This window comes from Mustela erminea, chromosome 19 (genome assembly GCF_009829155.1).
Source record: "Mustela erminea isolate mMusErm1 chromosome 19, mMusErm1.Pri, whole genome shotgun sequence".
NCBI lineage: Eukaryota > Metazoa > Chordata > Mammalia > Carnivora > Mustelidae > Mustela > Mustela erminea.
The window spans coordinates 1,975,219-1,992,946 of record NC_045632.1 but is presented as its reverse complement, the minus strand read 5'-3'; the positions used below and the strand labels follow the sequence as shown (position 1 = coordinate 1,992,946).

General features: G+C 55.1%; 3 protein-coding genes across 4 annotated transcripts; all 3 read right to left on the bottom strand.

Annotated features, from left to right (window-relative positions):
* Window positions 1-2,707: 2,707 nt before the first annotated feature.
* On the bottom strand, window positions 2,708-4,460 carry APOC2 (apolipoprotein C2). Its single transcript, XM_032324550.1, has 4 exons — window positions 4,356-4,460; window positions 3,503-3,587; window positions 3,173-3,332; window positions 2,708-2,947 (listed from the first exon to the last, which is right to left on the bottom strand). The coding sequence occupies exons 2-4, from the start codon at window positions 3,555-3,557 to the stop codon at window positions 2,857-2,859; spliced, it is 306 nt and encodes a 101-aa protein (XP_032180441.1). The 5' UTR covers window positions 3,558-3,587; window positions 4,356-4,460; the 3' UTR covers window positions 2,708-2,856.
* Window positions 4,461-4,939: 479 nt separating this feature from the next.
* On the bottom strand, window positions 4,940-6,949 carry APOC4 (apolipoprotein C4). Its single transcript, XM_032324549.1, has 3 exons — window positions 6,760-6,949; window positions 5,585-5,714; window positions 4,940-5,146 (listed from the first exon to the last, which is right to left on the bottom strand). The coding sequence occupies exons 1-3, from the start codon at window positions 6,833-6,835 to the stop codon at window positions 4,987-4,989; spliced, it is 366 nt and encodes a 121-aa protein (XP_032180440.1). The 5' UTR covers window positions 6,836-6,949; the 3' UTR covers window positions 4,940-4,986.
* A 6,504-nt stretch (window positions 6,950-13,453) lies between these two features.
* Window positions 13,454-16,712, bottom strand: APOC1 (apolipoprotein C1). 2 transcript variants are annotated; one of them, XM_032326283.1, is made up of 4 exons: window positions 16,622-16,712; window positions 15,513-15,590; window positions 14,872-15,019; window positions 13,454-13,651 (listed from the first exon to the last, which is right to left on the bottom strand). In XM_032326283.1, exons 2-4 carry the CDS (start codon window positions 15,568-15,570, stop codon window positions 13,591-13,593), a joined length of 267 nt encoding a protein of 88 aa, XP_032182174.1. In that variant the 5' UTR covers window positions 15,571-15,590; window positions 16,622-16,712; the 3' UTR covers window positions 13,454-13,590. The 2 variants fall into 2 exon arrangements, with proteins under 2 accessions (XP_032182174.1, XP_032182173.1); XM_032326282.1 differs by lacking the exon at window positions 16,622-16,712 and adding an exon at window positions 15,876-15,982.
* Window positions 16,713-17,728: the final 1,016 nt, after the last annotated feature.

Here is a 17,728-nt window from a genome sequence, read left to right as displayed (position 1 = left end):
TTAAAGATTTATTTATTTAACAGAAAGAGAGATCACAAGCAGGCAGAGAGAGAGGGGGAAGCATGATCCCTGTTGAACAGAGAGCCCAATGTGGGGCTCTATCCCAGGACCCTGAGATCATAACCTGAACTGAAGGCAGAGACTTAACTCACTGAGCCACCCAGCCGCCCCATAGGCCCAGTTTTTAAGTCTAGGGAAGAAATGAACATATTGATTCAAGTCCACCAGACAAAAGCAAGACTTTGTGGGCCTCTTTTTTCAAAGTACAAAATTACAGGCGCCTGGGTGGCTCAGTGGGGTTGTTGGGTCTCTGCCTTTGGCTCAGGTCTGACATCAGGCTCCCCGGATTGAGCCCCGCCTCGGGCTCTCTGCTCAGCAGGGAGTCTGCTTCCCAGTCTCTCTCTGCCTACTTGTGATTGCTCTCTCTCTGTCAAATAAATGAATAAAATCTTAAAAAAAAAAAGGTACAAAATTACATGCACAAGCTTAAATAGAGGATCACAGAAAGCTAAGGCAAGTGAGGGGATTTAAAACATAATCTCCAAGGGAGTCTGGGTGGCTTGTTGGTTGGGCGTCTGCCTTCAATTCAGGTCATGATCCCGGGATCCTGGGATTGAGCCCCAGGTCGGGCTCCCATCTGCTTCTCCCTCTGCCTGCTGCTCCCCCTGCTTGTGCTGTCTCTCTCTCTCTCTCTCTGACAAATAAATAAAATTTAAAATTAAAAAAAAAGAAACATAATCTCTACCTTCACTGTAACCCCATCTCTGCTTTCAACTCTAGATACAAAATGCTCAGGTCTGACCTCTTCTCTCATAAACTGCGGAGTCCCGATCTGTTGGAGCATCAAGGTCTCTCAGCTAGACTGTGACCTTAGGACCGGTGCAAAGCCCTCCCTCTTGTCTGTTGAGTGACCAAATAAATTCTTCCATTTCTGCTAAGTAGCTCACAGCCACTCTTGTCTTCCACTAGGGGACGCCCAACACCAACCAGAGGCTGCGATGGCGGGTTCTAAGGGAGGAAAGGCCTGGAGCCCTACACTTTGGGGTCCTGAGGAAAAAGGCTTGGGGGTCCAGACTCCTGAGTCTGAGGGAGAAGAGGTCTGGGGTCCCAGACTCCTGAGTTCTGGGGGAAGAGGCATCTGAGGGCCTGGCCTCTGGGGTCCTAGGGTGAGTGGGACTGGGGTGGAGGCCTGAGAAAGGAAGGAGGAATCTGGGAAGGGCACCAGGATTGGTTGGAAGCAGAACTGGCCTGGGCAGTGGTTTGGTTTGGCTTGAGTCCGTGGGAAACAAGTGGACAGAGCAGGGATTGTTCCTCTAGGGTACCCCCCTCCCTGTCACCCCCTGGGTTTGGCAGCCTCAGCTCTTCCCAGGCCCTGGGGAACTTGGGGGCATTTCCCACAGCCCCTCCCCAAGGCCCCTGTTTTCTACTAGACTCCTAGCTGCCCATCCTCAAGAACTGGGAAACTGCTCTGAGAGTGCTGAGAGGCCGGCTGGAGGTTAATGCCAAGCAGATTAGGAAAAACACAGACCCTAGATCCTCAGAGGCCAACAGCCCCACCCCTGGACTTGGGGGGTCCCAGGGCCACTGTCTACTCCCTCAGAACCCAGAAGTCCAAGCCCTCAGCCCTCTACCCGCCCAGCACTGATCTCTCCAACTGTACTGCCTCTTCTCTTCCTTGCACATCCTGTGCTTTTTGCCTGCAGTTCCCTACTGCCCAGATACCATTTCCCAACCACTAACCAACCAAGCCAGTCCCCTGCTCCCCTCCTCCCACCACCCAGCAACAACAGCCCCAACCACACTCCACTGCATCCCCTGGGACCAGCCCAGCCAGGTTTTCTAGGGGCCCTCCCTTATCCGAGGGGACAGCACCCGGGCCTTCATATCTTCACTTCTTTTCTGCATCACACAAATTGCTGTCTGAAGTCATCTTCTTCCTTGGTTGTCTGGCTCATCCCTCTGCCTCCCCGCCCCTTCCCACCCCACAGCCGCTCTGGCGGTCGGGGTCGGGCTCCGTTGGTGGCCTCAAGACGGAACAGAGCTCCTTCCTGATCCTGAATGAGAGGTCAGATGTCACTACTGTTGCTAACAAGGGGAGAGAGCAGCTAACAAGGCACAGCACACAGCTGTAATCACTAAACCTACATGGAATTGGGCCCAGACCCAATCAATAGCTTTTTAAAGGGTCACAGAAAGCAGGACTGTCTTTCCCCCCCTTCCCCCCGGCAGTGTCTCCTGGCCCTAGCAGGAGCTCAATAAATCTTGGACATGTCGGACAAGTGTATAGGAATTGTCACAGGGCATCGCTTTTGTAGACCGATCCTCTTGGGTCCCAGACCACCTGGGCTCTGATTTCCCATGCTCAGTAGTGACCTCCGGGCACCAGTCTCCCCTCTGACACAGGACCATGGGACACCTCACTAGGATGCACATTTAAAGGACTTGTCCAGGGCCTGGATATTGCCGGAGGCCACTGGAAGTTAGCTGTGTTCTGGCTTGTCATTTCACAGAGGAGAAGGCCAGACCTTGGGGGAAGGGCAGTGTCTAATTTTGCTGTTACGATTATTCCTTGTTATTATTTACCTCGTTATTCCCACTGACCAAGTTAGGCCTCCATACGTCTAATGGGCATTCAATAAGCATTGGATGGACAGAATCAGTCCCGCCATCTTTGTCTTAGAAAAGCAACCACATGGAATAAAATAAATGGCTTTGTATATTAATTTATTTGTAAGAAGACAGACTAGTGTTGGGAGCAGGATGCTGGCAGCTGCTGAGAAGTGGGGGGCGGGTCAGAGGAGCCAAGGGGTTGTGGGGTCTGGACTCTCCCTTCCCCCCTGGACGGGGCCCCAGCTGCTACTGGTCTCCTTTCAGCATAGAAAGTAACTGGTCACCGAAAATCCCTGCATAAGTGCTCACAGCTGCTGTGCTTTTGGTGTATAGGTCCCTGGGGAGAAAGAACAGACGCTCAGAGCGGGGAGGAGGCTGGGAGTACCCCGAGTCTAGGGGAGAAACAGACTGGGGGGCCCAGAATTATGTGTCCTGTAGGAAAAGGTGGCTGGAACCCAAACTCTTGGATCCCTAGGGAGGAAGGGGCTGGGATCTCAGAATCCGTGGTTCGGGCAGGGCTGGGGGCCAGGACTCCTGGTTCCCAGAGGGGGCGGGTTGATACCTGATTTTCTCATCCATGGTGGTCAGGTATGTTTTCTCATACAGCTCCTGGGCGGCCGATCTGGCTGTCCCCCAGTAGCTATACAGTGATTCTTGTAACTGAGTGAGCAGGGCAGGGCTGGCGGCTTCATCTTGCTGGGGCACGTGGGCCCCCCTGACCTCTGCAGGGGGGGAGCGCATTAGGAGAGCTGAGGAGCCTGCTGCAGGGGGCAACGAGGCAGGGAAGGAGGGGGACAGGGGAAGGGCCAGGCAAGGACCGGACTGGGAAGATGCTTAGAGCTCATCTCATCCCCCTCAGACCCCTCGTCTGTCCCCTGCCAAACACACTCACCACATCCCAAGACCAGGAGGATAAGAACCAGAACCAGGAGGTATCGGGTACCCATAGCTTCAGAAGACCTGGAACGCTGAGAAGACTGTGGAGCAGGGTCGTCGGTGACCCCTAGGTCCACCCCTGGCCCCACGCGGAGTCCAGCTGCCAGTGCCTGTGCTTGGGGCTCATTGTCTAACATTTTATGATTCTCCTGATTTTCACACCTTCGTTCTAACATCCCTTAATTCCCTCGAGAAGCCTCTCGAGCCCTAACCGTGTGTGCCAAGCAAGGCCCTAGGCCCCTGCTGTGAACTCAGGCGACAGCCCTGCCCTTCCGCAGCCCACATGAGAGAGAAATACAATCAATGGTATTAAATGAGGAAAATGTACAGCATGTCTTCAACGAGGGGACACGCTGTGGGGGAGGGGATAAGTACTCCGGACGGGGGAGGCTGTGTCGCATGCGTGGCCTGGGAAAGGCTTGGCAGAGGGTGACATCCCGCTGAGACCCAGTGGGCACGGGGATGCACCTCATACACCCGGGGGCCTGTTTCTGATGCGCCAGGCCCTGTTCTGCGTCCTTGTGCCTTCCGTTGGTCTCCACTCCCCACCGCCCTGCCCTGTGGTGACAGAAGCGCTCAGCTCAGCGATGACAGTGCCCAGAGGCCTGACTGTCTCTCCTGCAATTTGGAGATGAAGCTGAGATCCAACCCCGAGGGCCATCGGCACAGGTGGAATGGTCTAAGATTCTAAATCCTGCCCTTCCAACAGAGGAATCTAATGTTGGAACTCTGTGGGGTTTCTGACTTCATATTATCTCTGCCCCCTCCCTGCTGACCCTTCCCCATTTCCATCCTGGTCCCTCTCTTACCCGGCTCCAGCAGGCTGTCCTCCCCGGCTTCCACGAGGGCAGAGAAAGGCTTTATAGCTCTTGCGGTCCACCTCCCTGTCCACAGCCACCACCCTCACTTTGTCCCTAGGCCAAAGTCCGAGCCAACAGGGCCGCTGAGGGGGCGGTGCGGGGCAGGGAGGGCAGTGACTGTCCCAGGGTCAAGCCACACGGGGCCCCCCACTCTGAAAACTCACTCCTGAGAGAGACAGGCTGGGTGGGGGGCTGTGAAGAGTTAGGGGTTCTGGGCACCCACCAGGAAAGGGGGCTGGGGTTTCCCTCACGTAGGAAGCAAAGGCAGAGCTTGGAATGACAGGTGGCTGTGGGGACCTGCTGACCACATCCACACTCCAGCCTTCCCCCTCCAACCCCAAACTCGGCTGTCTGAGGTCTCCTTCCCCCCACAAGCCCGCAGGGGTGGGTTTCAGGGCTGGGAGAAGTGAATGATCCCCCTGCCTCCTTCCCCTCAGCGCCCCCGCCCGCCCCGTCCCTCCCTGGCCAGGTGTCACGTCCTCTACTCTTGAACTGCTGGGGGCGGCCACAGTGGGAAGGGACTGGGACAGGGACACAAGAGAAGTATTTCTTTATTGTGGCGGCAGCAGAAACTTTAATTCTAGTCCCCGTCCCCACAGAGAAGCCGGGGGCACAGGCTGTGGGCCCGGTTCAGAAGGCTGTCTTTGGAGCTGCGGAGCCAGGCTTGGGAGCGGACGCTCAGGTCCTTCAGGTGGTCGTCGTAGTAGGTCTTCACAAAGCCCTGGAAGGCCTCCGGTCCCCTGCAGGAGAAGGGACATAACAGCTGAGACCCCAGCCACCCCCAAGACTTCCGCTGTCCCATTCAGCCCTCCTCCTTCAGACCTAGGAGTGCCTGCTCTCGACTCTTACTCTCCGCTCTTCTCAGACCCAGAGGTCACAGGCTTATTCCACTTAGAACCCCAGAGTTCTGGCCCTGCCCCTCCTCCCTCTGACCCAGGTTCTCCTTCTAACCTAGGGGTCCAGACTCTCAGCCCCTCCTTCCTCAGACCCAGAGGTCCAAGCCTCCGGCCTCTCCTCGCTCAGACCTAAGAGTCCAGACCCTCAGCCTCTCCTCCCTCAGACCCAGGGGTCCAGGCCCCCAGCGTCTCCTCCGTCAGACACAGGAGTCCTGTCCCCAGCCCCTCCTCCCTCAGACCCGAGAGTCCACCCACCCCCCAAGCACAGGGGCACACACTCACCAGAACCACTGCCACTTCTCTCTGGTCCTGGTCACCAGCACCTTCACCTTGTCAGGCAGCAGGCTCCAAGAACCACTCGCTAGCCCTGGTTGGGGGCTTGGGGATTCTGTGGGCACCGCTTGCTGGCGGGCTAGGCGGGACCAGAGGGCCACATGGGTGGGCTGGGACCTGAGAATCCTTCCTCCTGCTTTCCCCTCTGTGCTCACCATCACTGTCTCCCCTGGTGGCCCGAGGGCAGCCCCTTGACACCCGTCACTGCTGCCTTTCACCCTCTGTGCCTGCGGCCCCTTCAGTCACCCCTCTGTCTGCCTGTGGTGTCCCCCTCAGTTTTGTAACCCCCCCTTGGCCCCACCCCTCTTCTGATGCCTCCTTTACTACCTGAGCTTGCTGCCCCCCCTCGGGTCTCCCACAACCCCCACACTGTCTGAACCACCTCTGCAGACAGCAGAGGGAGAACACAGGAAGACTGTCCACCCCCAAAGATGGAGGCTGGTAGGACTGTGTTGTTTGTTCCTCCCCAGGGGGCCAGGGGTCCTGCCTTGGATCGCACTTGACCTCCTCAGACACACCTGCCTGTCCAGCACTCTCACGCCTGCTGCGCAAAGCGTCACCTACAGATCCCAGCCTTCATGCAGACACACACGATCATGCACGTACAGAGGCACCCATAGGACCTGCGAGGTTCTTTAGTCAATGACCGAACCTCTTCTGTACTCAGTTTTCCCTTCTGCAGAATGGGATAATGAGAGGCCCTACCTCAGGGATCCTGGGAGAACTCAGAGTTAACCACACATGAGGCAATTGGGAGGATGCCTTGCACACTGGAGTGTTAAAATTTTACATGCACGTGCAGAATGCAGACAGGTTCACATACCAACACATAGACACCCTCATGTCATCTACACACTCATAACTTCTGCATGAAAACGTGTGCACGCAAACCTACATAGGTATGTTCGCCGGCACGCGCATTTACCGTGACGTTCTATTCTTGTGCAAATACCCACACCAAGGCACGACCCGTACCCCGGTCATTTGCACCAGCCCCACGTGCACACCTCTCATGCGGCCACCAGAAACGCACACCCATCTGCACACGATGAAACACATAAGCTCCCTACGGCACATCTGCCAGCCTGCACACCCCGCACACCCCTGCATCCACACCTCCTCACCCACAACACAGGCCAGGACCAGAACACAGAAGCAGAAGGAGGGCAGGGCCTGGGGCCTGAGTCCAGGAGGCAACATTTCTGGGGGTTCTTGTTCCTCTGTTCCTCCTCCGTGCTCAGCTCTCCTGGCCAGGGGGGGGGAGGCTGTGCTGCAGGGCAGAGAGCAGAGCCCTCCCCTGGCTGCCTCCCCACGCCCCTTGGCAGGGACTTCAGAGCAGGGGCCCAGGTGACAGTGACAAGCGGAGGCCTTACCCACCCCTGCTGGCCTCCCTCCTTCCTACCCTCCTGGGACTCTGGCCTGACAGGGGAAGACGGAAGGCTCTGCGGCCTCCTATAGTGACTGGTGTTCAAATCCTCGGTCCACCTCACCTGCTGGCCCCTATCTCTGGCCTCAGTTCCCTCCTCTGAAAAAGGGGCCTATAATCCTACTTGAGGCAGGATTTTGACTGAATGAAGTGATAGAAGGAAACGTCTTAATGAGAACCCTGGTCATGGTGGGGCTCACAGATCATGGCTGTTTACAATGATTTTCTTTTTTTTTTTTTTTTAAGATTTTATTTATTTATTTGTCAGATAGAGAGCATAAGCAGGCAAAGTGGTAGGCAGAGGCAGAGAGAGAAGCAGGCTTCCCACTGAGCAAGAAGCCCTATGTGGGACTCTATCCCAGGACCCTGAGATCATGACCTGAACCGAAGGCAGAGGCTTAACCCATTGAACCACCCAGGTGCCCCAGGATCCTGTATATTTATGCGATGAATAGGACAACTGCAACTTGGCCACAGCCTGAACAACTTATCTGATAGTACCCTCCAACATTTTGTATTAATTATTTGTTAGAGAGAGAGAGAGAGAGAGAGAGCGCGCGTGAGAGCGCCAGCATGGTCAGGGGGAGGGGCAGAGGCAGAGGGAGAAGCCGACTCCCCACTGAGCATGGAGCCCCACTGGCGGCTCCATCCCATGACCTCTGGGATCATGACCTGAGATGAAGGCAGACACTTAATGACTGAGCCACCTGGGCACCCCTGTGTCTAATTTATAAGTTAAACTTTATCATAGGTGTGTACAGACAGGAAAAAACCCAGTAGATCCAGGGTTTGGCACTCTCTGTGGTTTTGGGCATCCCCTGAGGGTCTTGGAATGCTTCCCCTCCCCCCAGATAAGGGACAGCTTCCAACAGAATGCTGCTCCCCCAGGGGCCCCAGCCCGGGCTCCAGCACGCAGTAGGTGTGCAACAAAGTGCCCCGCAGCTCCCCACCAACAATAATGAGCAAAATGAAACCTCTGGGGTGGGGTGGGGGGAATGAAATGTCTGTGAGGTTCTGTTTGGAATGATAAGAAAGTTCCAGAAATGGACAGTGACGATGGTGGCACAACCTTGGCAACATCCCTAATGGCACTGAAGCATACCCCTAGAACAGTAACAGAGGAAGGAGGGAGGCCAGCAGGGGTGGGTAAGGCCTCTGTTTGTCATTGTCACCTGGGCCCCTGTCTCTGAAGTCCCTGCCAAGGGGCGTGGGGAGGCAGCCAGGGGAGGGCTCTGCTCTCTGCCCTGCAGCACAGCCTCCCACCCCTGGCCAGGAGAGCTGAGCACGGAAGAGGAACAGAGGAACAAGAGCCCCCAGAAATGTTGCCTCCCGGACTTAGGTCCCAGTACATTTTATATTCTGTATTTGACTGTAGAGAAAAGAAAAAGAAAAGCCCACCATGCGTTGTGCGTAAGCGCAAGGCACATGGGGTTCAGAACCTGCCTCCACATCCCGCCTGCTGTGTGATCTGGTGCAAGTCACTTAACCTCTCTGGGCCTGTTTTCTCTGTCCATGTCTGGGAGTCATGGACCAGCTGCCCTGGAGAGTAGAGGAGACTATTTATGTAAATTGCTGTGGGCAGCGCCAGATACCCTGCAGAGGTGCTCAGTCAAGGTCAGAGGCTATTTATTAAACTTGAGTTTTCGTTCTTTTCTTTTTTTTTTTTTTTTAAGATTTTATTTATTTGAGGGGCGCCTGGGTGGCTCAGTGGGTTGAAGCCTCTGCCTTCAGCTCGGGTCATGATCCCGGGGTCCTGGGATCGAGCCCCGCGTCGGGCTCTCTGCTCAGCAGGGAGCCTGCTTCCCTTCCTCTCTCTCTGGCTGCCTCTCTGCCTACTTGTGATCTCTGTCTGTCAAATAAATAAATAAAATCTTTAAAAAAAAAGATTTTATTTATTTGAGAGAGAACAAGGGTGAGAGGGAGAGGGAGCACAAGCTGGCGGGGAGGGAGAGGGAGAAGCAGGTTCCCCACTGAGCAGGGAGACTGATGCAGGGCTCTATCCTAGGACCCTGGGATCATGACCTTAGCCGAAGTCAGACACTCAATTGGCTGTGGTCGCCGGGTGCCCCAAGCTTGTGTTTTCTGAGCACATATTCTGCACTAGGCACCACAGCTGCTGGTGGTTTGGTGCCTTAACTCAATGAATGGTCCACGCATCTTCATCATTCCCATTTTACAGATGAGAACACAGAGGCTTGGGGGTGCGGGGGTGAGGCCACTGACTAATGGCTCCTCAACCAGCAAGTGGTGAATTTGAACCCGGCTCCCTCACCGCTAGCCAAGTTAGGACAACCCCTGCGGCCCCTCCTCACCTGGGTCCTAGAGGTCAAGAGGGAGGTTGGAGCGGGGCTGGCAGCAGGATGGGCCTGGGGGAGGTCACTGACCGCTGCCCCCGACTCCAAGGTCGGTGTGGGCTGTTTGCTGTTTGCAATGTTTGTCCATCCTCGGGACAGGAACAGGCTGAAGTTTGTTCAGGGTGGACCTCAGAGTTAGTTGAATAACAACTGGGAGTGGGTGATGGGAGCAGAGAGAAAGGTCACAGGAGGGGAGTGGGGGTGGGAGGGGTGGGCTCTGAGACCCCAGTGCACGTGTCTGGGGGCAGAGAGCATTTCCGAGCCTGCAGCTCTGTGTCAGAGACCACCAGAGACCAAAATCACTTTCCCCCAGTCCAGACCCCCTCCCCTCACTCCTGAATCCTGGAACCCACCTCCCTTCCATTTCTCCTGGGCCCCCACCTCCTTTCTCTGCATTCCTGTTATGGCAGGAATGTCTGGGGCCCAAGAGAGGTTGAAATGTCCCCTCCTTTATCTCTTCTTTCTGCTTTCTGTCTTGAGAGTTCTGTTTTCCTTCATTGTTAAGACACAGAGATATTGGGGCGCCCGGATGGCTCAGTAGGTTAAGCCCATCTGACTCTTGATCTCAGTGTTGTGAGTTAAGCCCCCCCAGCTTGGAGCCCTACTTAAAACAAAACAAAAAGCCAGAGATATTCCCATACCATAAAATTCACCCTTTTAAAGTGTACAATTCAATGTGTGTGTGTGTGTGTGTGTGTGTGTGTGTGTGCTTAGCGTATTGCAAAGTTGTGCAACCATCACCACCATCTAATTCCAGAACATTTCCATCACCCTGAAAAGAAACCCCCATACCCGTTAGTTAGCCCATCAGGGTCACTCCCTTTGCTTTCTTCACCCTGGCTCAGCAGGGCCACCACTGATCCCCTTCTTGTTTCTATGGATTTCCCTCTTCTAGATGTCAGTGGATTGGAATCCTACCCTCCATGGCCTCTTGTGGCTGGCTTCTTCGCTGAGCAGGAAGCCCAAAGCGGGACTCAATCTCAGGACCGTGAGATCATGACCTGAACTGAAGGCAGAGGCTTAACCTTCTGAGCCACCCAGGTGCCCCTCTTTTTGACAACTTCTGAATCGTCTTTTGGGTTTTGGGTGCTGCATCCCCTCCTCCAGGGAGTCCTCCCTGACCAGCTAGGCTGAGCCAGATGCCCACAGGGAGTCTCCCATCCCTGCCCCGCCTGCTGCGTGGAGTGTGCACCATAGGTGGGGCTGTCTCAATGTGCCATGGGCATGTTTCTACATGCACATCTGGGGCTCTCCTGCTGTTTTTGTTCTTGGTGTGTTCAAGGCTATTTGCTATGTGAGGCCCTGAAGGTATGTTTGTAACCGAACAGAACAAACACATTGGCTCTAAATATAAAGTATAAAAAGAAAATCTTAAAATGAATGAGGGGCACCTGGGTGGCTCTGTGGGTTAAAGCCTCTGCCTTTGGCTCAGGTCATGATCTCAGGGTCCTGGGACTGAGCCCTGCTTCGGGCTCTCTGCTCAGTGGGGATACTGCTTTCCTCTCTTTTGCTCTGCCTGCCGCTCTGCCTACTTGTGATCTCTCTCTCTGTCAAATAAATAAAATCTTTAAAAACAATGAAAATGAATGAGTTCACCAGTGGGTAATGAATGGGAATCACGCATCTATGTGTAAGCTGGTCCATGGAAATGTTCGTTCACATTCCAGAAGTATTGCCTGAGCTCTTACTGCATGCCCAGCACTGTTCTGGACACTTGGCGGCCCTGCAGGAGACAAGACAGCCTCCATGAACTTGACATCCCAGCAGTGGGAGACATAGGCAGGAAACAAGTAAGCAAATAGACATATATTAGAGAGTAGCACCTACTGGAAAGAAAGGCAGATACGGAAATGGGAGAGTGATGGGAAAGCCGTGTGGGGAGTGCAATAGAGACCCCGAGGAAGTGAAAAGGCAGCCAGGCAGCTATCTGGACATCTGGTGGAAGAGCATTGCAGGCAGGGGGATAGCAAATGCAAAGGCCCTGGGGTCAGCTCCTGCCCAATGTGTCAGAGGAGCCTGAGGAGTTGGACGTGAGGGAGGGGGAGAGGACACAGGGGTGATGGGGCCGGGTAGTATGAGCTGGTGGACTCTAATACCATCTTCAGGTTTTCCTCTGAGGCTGGAGGGAGGGGTCTGAGCAGAGGAAGGGGCGTGATGTGACTTGTGTTTTAACAGAATCCCTTTGTCTGCCAAGTGGGAGGGGAGTATAAGGAGCTTGGGGGACTGATCTGGGGGGGACAGGGCACTGAGTACAGAGACTTACATTTATTTATTTCCCACCTTTGTTCCCCACCCTCACGCCTCGGGCATCCCTGCGATGGGCTCAGAGCTGTCCTCAGACAGGAAGAGCTCACAGCCACAAGCTTGTTCCCCAGGCACACGTTCTCAGTTTACACCGATGACACCACCCTATGTGCCTTCTCCTGTTTCTTTTTCTTTCTTTTAAAAAGATTTTATTTATTTATTTGACAGAGAGAGAGGGCACAAGCAGGGAGTGTGGTAGGCAGAGGGAAAGGGAGAAGCAGGCTCCCTGCTGAGCAGGGAGCCCAATGCAGGGCTCGATCCCAGGACCCTGGGATCATGACTTGAGCCCAAAGCAGATGCTTAACGGACTGAGCCACCCGGGTGCCTATAGGGGCATTTTATTATTATTATTTTTAAAATCTTTTTTTTAAGATTTTATTTATTTATTTGACAGAGAGAGATCACAAGTAGACGGAGAGGCAGGCAGAGAGAGAGAGAGGGAAGCAGGCTCCCTGCTGAGCAGAGAGCCCGATGCGGGACTCGATCCCAGGACCCTGAGATCATGACCCGAGCCGAAGGCAGCGGCTTAACCCACTGAGCCACCCAGGCACCCCTATAGGGGCATTTTAATATGCTGGGGATGATGCTGGTGAGGCCCAGGGCCAGGTGTGTGTGTGTGTGTGTGTGTGTGTGTGTGTGTGAGATTACAGCTGACATGTCTGACTGGTGACTCAGGAACAAGGAAAGTAGAGTAAGGATGTGGCCGCTGGGACTGTTCCCCTCTACCCCCAGCCTACACTCAAATCCCAGTTCTACCCACTTTTGGCTCTGTGACATCACATAAGTGACTTGAGACTTCTGTGTCTCCGTTTCTTTGTCAAATAGGGCTAGTGACAGCCCCTACCTCAGAGTTCTGTGAAAATGTAATGTTTAGGGGCACCTGGGTGTCTCAGCCGGTTGACTGTCTGTCTTTGGCTCTGGCGGTGATCTCTGGGTCCTGGATCAAGCCCCACCTTGGGGGCTCTATTCAGTGGGGAGTCTGCTTCTCCCTCTCCTTCTCCCTCTGTGCTCCTTCTCTCTCTTAAATAAATAAATAAAATCTTTTTAAAACACTGTAATGTTTAGGTGTTTTTTTCCAATTGAGAATAATTATTCCACCGAGTAGTACAGAGATCCTGCCGTGTGCCCAGTCCCTTGCAGGACTGTGCCTGGGGACAGTGGTGATGACAACCCCAGCCCTGCCCTCCTGGGGCTCACAGTCCAGTGGGAATGCTGCCCCATCCCTAGGCAGTGATGACCCAGCCTGGGGGCTAAGGAGATCTTCCTGGAGGAGGGGACGTCAAAGCTTCGTTGGAGGGTGGGGACTGTGTAGATAGACCTCTTCTAGAGCTTTAGCCCAGGTCCTACCCTTGCTCCTTCCACATCTCTCTTTATTATCCATTTTAAGAGTAATAAACACCTGCTGCGTGCACGATGATGACCCCCCACCCCCAGGTCCCACACCTTGGGCAACCTGGCCAGGGAAGAATATAGCATGCAGCAAACTCTGGCTGGGGGTCCAATCCAGCTCTCCCCTTCCTGACAAGTGACTTCACCTCTCAGGGCCTCAGTGCCCTCACAGAATTAACAGGGCCCCACTCCCAAATTTCTTGTGAGGATTTTTTTTGAAACCATGAAGTTCAAAGTCCTCGGTGCAGGTCAAGTAGACAATCCTAATACACTTGCCTCCTTGCCTCTCTCCCCAATCCACCGTGTCCCACGCTGAGCCCCTCCTCACAGCAAAGAAGCACTCAGAATTCTCCACGGGATTTTTATTGGAGGGTGGGGGTGGGTTTGGGCAGCACGAAGTCCTCAGCAGGAGGCAGGATACAGGAAATTTCGGAGTCCCCTCCAGGGCACAGAGCCCAGAGTGGGGGCAACTCTCCTGGGGTTCAGGAGAAGGCAGTTTTAAGCCGCTCCTTCAATTTGCTGTAAGTCTCAGAAAACCAGTTCCTGCAGGGAGAGACAGACAAGGAGTCACAGTGTTTCGTCTTCCCTCAGGGGGCCCAGATCCTGCCTCCTTACCCCATCTCCCCCGCCCCCACCACCTCCCGCCAGAAGGAGCATGGCTCCCATATCTGTGGGATTGGAAGGAGACCTGGGCTGGGTTTCCCAGACCGACCAGAGCCCTTTGAAGTCAGAAGGCTCCACTGTGGCCCAACTTTGAAGGCTTGCTATCTCTTTACTAAGCCTGCTCTGGCCTAGCTGTCCCCTGCTTATTCAAGGGCCCTCTGTTGCCTCCTTGTCTTTGCCTAGGCTGTCCGTCTGGCCTGGATTATGTACATATCTTCCTGGCTCAGGGAGAGAACATTCTTCCCATGTTTCTAGGCCTGGCTGGATTTTCCTAATCACTCAGATCTCTCTCTCTCTTTTTTTTTTTGTAAGTAAGACAACCAGGCCTCATGGGGGCTCAAACTCACCACCCCAAGATCAAAACCTGAGCTGAGATCAAGAGTCTGAAGCTTAACTGACTGAGCCATCCAGGCGCCCCGAAGCAGTAATACTTTAAAAGGAGATATGAAAGGGGGTGCCTGGCTGGCTTAGTCAGTGGAGCAAGCGACTCTTGATCTTAGGGTTGTGAGCTCAAGCACCACACTGGTTGTTTATACCCCCGTTTGTTGTCTTCTCCATGCTCAGCCCTCTCTGGGCTCATCTCCTGGACACTCACTGGTTTACAATCTGTTCCTTGTGGGCTGGGACTTCATCTCATTCATCACTATTATTCCCCACACTGGAACAGCCCTGGGCACTTAGCAAACGCCCAATAGGTATTTGTTCATGAATGAATGATTCTCTAAGTGGCGAAATGGAGTTGGCTGAACTAGCCTCCTGAGCATTTACCATGAGGCAGGCATTACGCAAATCCCCTAGTTTGCTTCTCCTCAGAATCACCCATTTCACAGGTGAAGAAAAAGGCTCATCCACATCCACCCCGAGATCACACAAAGAGTGGTGAATCTTTGCGGGCCTGTGGACCCGGGTCTGATGGACTTCCAAGCTCGGCCGGTCTTTCACCACCACACAGGATGGAAGTCAGGAGTCCGTCCCCCACATCTGAGCACCCTTGGACACAGCTGTGACCACAGGGAAGCTGTCTGCCCCTCCAGGCCTCAGTTTCCCCAATTTGTTAGTGATCTACCCCAGCCCTCCCAAGCCCTGGGAAGGTTCCTAACCGGGTCTTCGCAGGAATGTCGCTCTGCTTGATGGTCTCAATGGCTGCCCGGGCCTTGTCCTCCAGGGTGTTACCAAACTCCTTCAGCTTATCCGGGATGCGCTCGAAAGTGCTGGAAATTTCGGGGGCCGCCTGGGTAGGGGCTGGGCCTGCCCAGAAGACGGGCAGGGGTACAAAAATTTCAGTATTGGGAGCCCTTGCGATGACATTTCAGGGGTGGGAAAGGGGATCCTTGAAAGTGATTCTTGGAGGTCACTGTGTTAGACTCGGAGGCGGGGAGAGGGTACTGACGCAACCAGACCGAGCTCAGGCTGCGAGGAATTAGCTTACTCTCAGCACTGCCTTCCCCCTCCCCTTTCCAGGCTGTAAAAGCAAGACAGCCAATCCTGGAGATACCAGTCCATACATCATCGGTTGCTAGGGCTTGCCACGGCAGATTAGCCACAGGCCGGACCGCCCCTTAGAGAGCCCTCACCTACCTGGCGCCGTTAGGGGTGGAGTGATCGGTGAGAGAGAGAGGAAAACCAGGGCCCAGAAGAGGCCCCAGAGCTCTCGAGGGTCCTTCAAACTCGGCCTGCAAGCTCGGGGCCAGCCTCAGGCTTCTAAAGCTCAAACTCCCATATTCTTCTGTCTCACTTTTACCTTCTAAAACCATCGCCAGAACCACCACCAAAACCGGGAGCGCCAGGAAGAGCCTCATGGTTGGGTCGAAGGGGCACTCTGGAAGCAGAAGCAGGTGGGGGGGGGCGGGGAGTGATTAGTGACCCCCGCCTCCTCCCTTCCCGGAGTTCCTTCCATCCCCTTTCTAGTGCTCTTGAAGGGGCAACCCTCCAGGGTATCAACAGGAAGAGCCTCATGGTTGGGCCGGAGGGGCACTCTGGAAGCAGAAGCAGGTTGGGGGGCGGGGAGTGATTAGTGACCCCCGCCTTCTCCCTCCCCGGAGTTCCTTCCACCCCCTTTCTAGTGCTCTTGGAGGGGCAACCCTCCGGGGTATCGAGCACCGACCTGATCAGTCGCAGGCGAGCACGGGTGGGAGGTGCTGGCCCGTCTCAGGCCTTTATCGGACTGGGGAGGGGGCGGGGCAGGTTAATCCCTCCCCTTAAGCCTCTGGCAGATAGCCTAACCCCTGTGCCCACCCACGTTTTCCTCTTCCGCGCGCTGGACTGGACTGGCGAGGGTTGATGGGTCAGGTGGGCGTAGGCACAGCCCTTGGGCCTAAAGCCTCTTGCTGGTCACACCTGCACCTCCAAATCTGCCCGTTGGTGGATCTCAGCCTGCCGGTAGTCCCTTCCCCACAGGAAGTCTCTCTTCAAGGCCATCTTCCCTCGGGGGTCTCTCCTGCAGAACACCCTTCTCCAGACCGGGGTTGGAGCGGGTGTCTCTCAGGCACTCAGTAACTCTGTAACTCAGTTCACTGGAACTCCTCTTCCACCCCCTCCCCCCCTTCTTAGCAAGCCATTTCAGCAGGAACAACTTCCTCCAGGACTCAAGGGCCACCTACTCTGCCCCCCACATTCCTAGCCCCTTGTCACCTCCAGTCTCACTTTCAGATCAGCCCTCAAGCCCCCACCCCGCCCCCTCCCTGCATCAGGGAGGTAGAGCTTTAGGGTCTTCATTCCACAGCCAGACACCCCCCCCCCGCCCCCCGCAGTGTATGCGCCTCCATCCATCCTGCCAGGCCCCTCTTTGCTCTCTGCTCTCCCACTCTGCGAGCTTCTGGGCCCCCTGGTAAACATTCCATCTGCCCTTACCCCTTCTGGCCCCTCCTGGCACCAGCCCTCCCCACCTTGGTTTCCTCCCACCACATCCGTCCCTCAGGGCTGGAGTCCAATGCTTCCCCCCTTCTTCTGGCTGCCTTTGACCGCCAGTGATCCCTGGCAGCTGTGGGGAGGGCGGCCCTGGCCTCAGACTTGAGGTTGGCTGGCCTTGTGCCCCCACAACCACGTGTCAGCCCGGGGGGTGGGGGGGATGGTTGTGAAAGGGACGCACAGACATGACCCTGGCAGGATTGCAACAACCTTTTGGCTAGCTCAGTGCATCTAGTCCCCGTCAGCCCCCCAGCTGCCTTCCCAGACATCTGCTTCCCCTGCGAGCCTAGCATTCCCCAGACATTCCCCCAAAGGTCTGCTCCCCTTCCTTCCCCACCCCACCAGAATAGAATAACAACTTTGCTTTTGCAGTCTCCTCCTCATTCTAGCTATGGGGGTTTCCATTTACAGATGGGGAAATTGAGGCACAGCCAAGCCCATTCAATGGCTTAGCCAGGCCCTAAGTCCCGGGGAGGGGTGGTGGTGTTAGTGGTGGTATTCTCTGTTCCTCCACTTTCTGGACTCCAGGCTGTCTCTCTAAACCTCTGTGGGGCATCAGCCTCTGCCCTACAGCACCCCTGACAGCCTCTGTTCTCCCAAAACTCCTTCTCCGGTCTTTGTGCCATCATCTCTAGACCTGTCTTCACAAGAATTCAAGATTCAGCTCTTCAAGGGAGAGACATGTCTGAGGCCAGCCCCCACCATTGCCATCTGTGGCTCAGAGGACTTGGTCCCAAACTCCAGTGCACATAGTGAATCAGGAGCACACTTGGCTGGGACTAGGTCCCCTGCCTCTGAGCCCACTGACCCTTCTCCTCACCCAGGCTGGGTGAGTCATCTGGGGCATGGGGACGAGAGCCTGCCTCCACAAGGGCACTCAGGGAAGCTGGAAAAGCTGGGATTGCAGAGTAGGCAGGAGCCACACGGTTGAGCACGCAGGCTGGGCCTGGGAGGTACAAGTTCAAGCCCCAGCCTGTCCCCTGGGCTGGGAACCCTGCTCCCCTCCTCTGAGAATTGAGGGGGTGGGAGAGAATGCCAGCGGGAATCTCT

Coding starts and splice junctions, on each gene's coding strand:
- APOC2 (XM_032324550.1), bottom strand. CDS start 3,557: ATGGGTACCCGATACCTCCTGGTTCTGGTTCTTATCCTCCTGGTCTTG. Junction 3,333..3,502: donor CCTCCTGGTCTTGGGATGTG/GTGAGTGTGTTT, acceptor CCCCCCCTGCAG/AGGTCAGGGGGGCCCACGTG. Junction 2,948..3,172: donor ACCATGGATGAGAAAATCAG/GTATCAACCCGC, acceptor CTTTCTCCCCAG/GGACCTATACACCAAAAGCA.
- APOC4 (XM_032324549.1), bottom strand. CDS start 6,835: ATGTTGCCTCCTGGACTCAGGCCCCAGGCCCTGCCCTCCTTCTGCTTC. Junction 5,715..6,759: donor GGTCCTGGCCTGTGTTGTGG/GTGAGGAGGTGT, acceptor GGTCCCGCCTAG/CCCGCCAGCAAGCGGTGCCC. Junction 5,147..5,584: donor GAGAAGTGGCAGTGGTTCTG/GTGAGTGTGTGC, acceptor CTTCTCCTGCAG/GGGACCGGAGGCCTTCCAGG.
- APOC1 (XM_032326283.1), bottom strand. CDS start 15,570: ATGAGGCTCTTCCTGGCGCTCCCGGTTTTGGTGGTGGTTCTGGCGATG. Junction 15,020..15,512: donor TCTGGCGATGGTTTTAGAAG/GTAAAAGTGAGA, acceptor TCTTCTGGGCAG/GCCCAGCCCCTACCCAGGCG. Junction 13,652..14,871: donor GACATTCCTGCGAAGACCCG/GTTAGGAACCTT, acceptor CTCTCCCTGCAG/GAACTGGTTTTCTGAGACTT.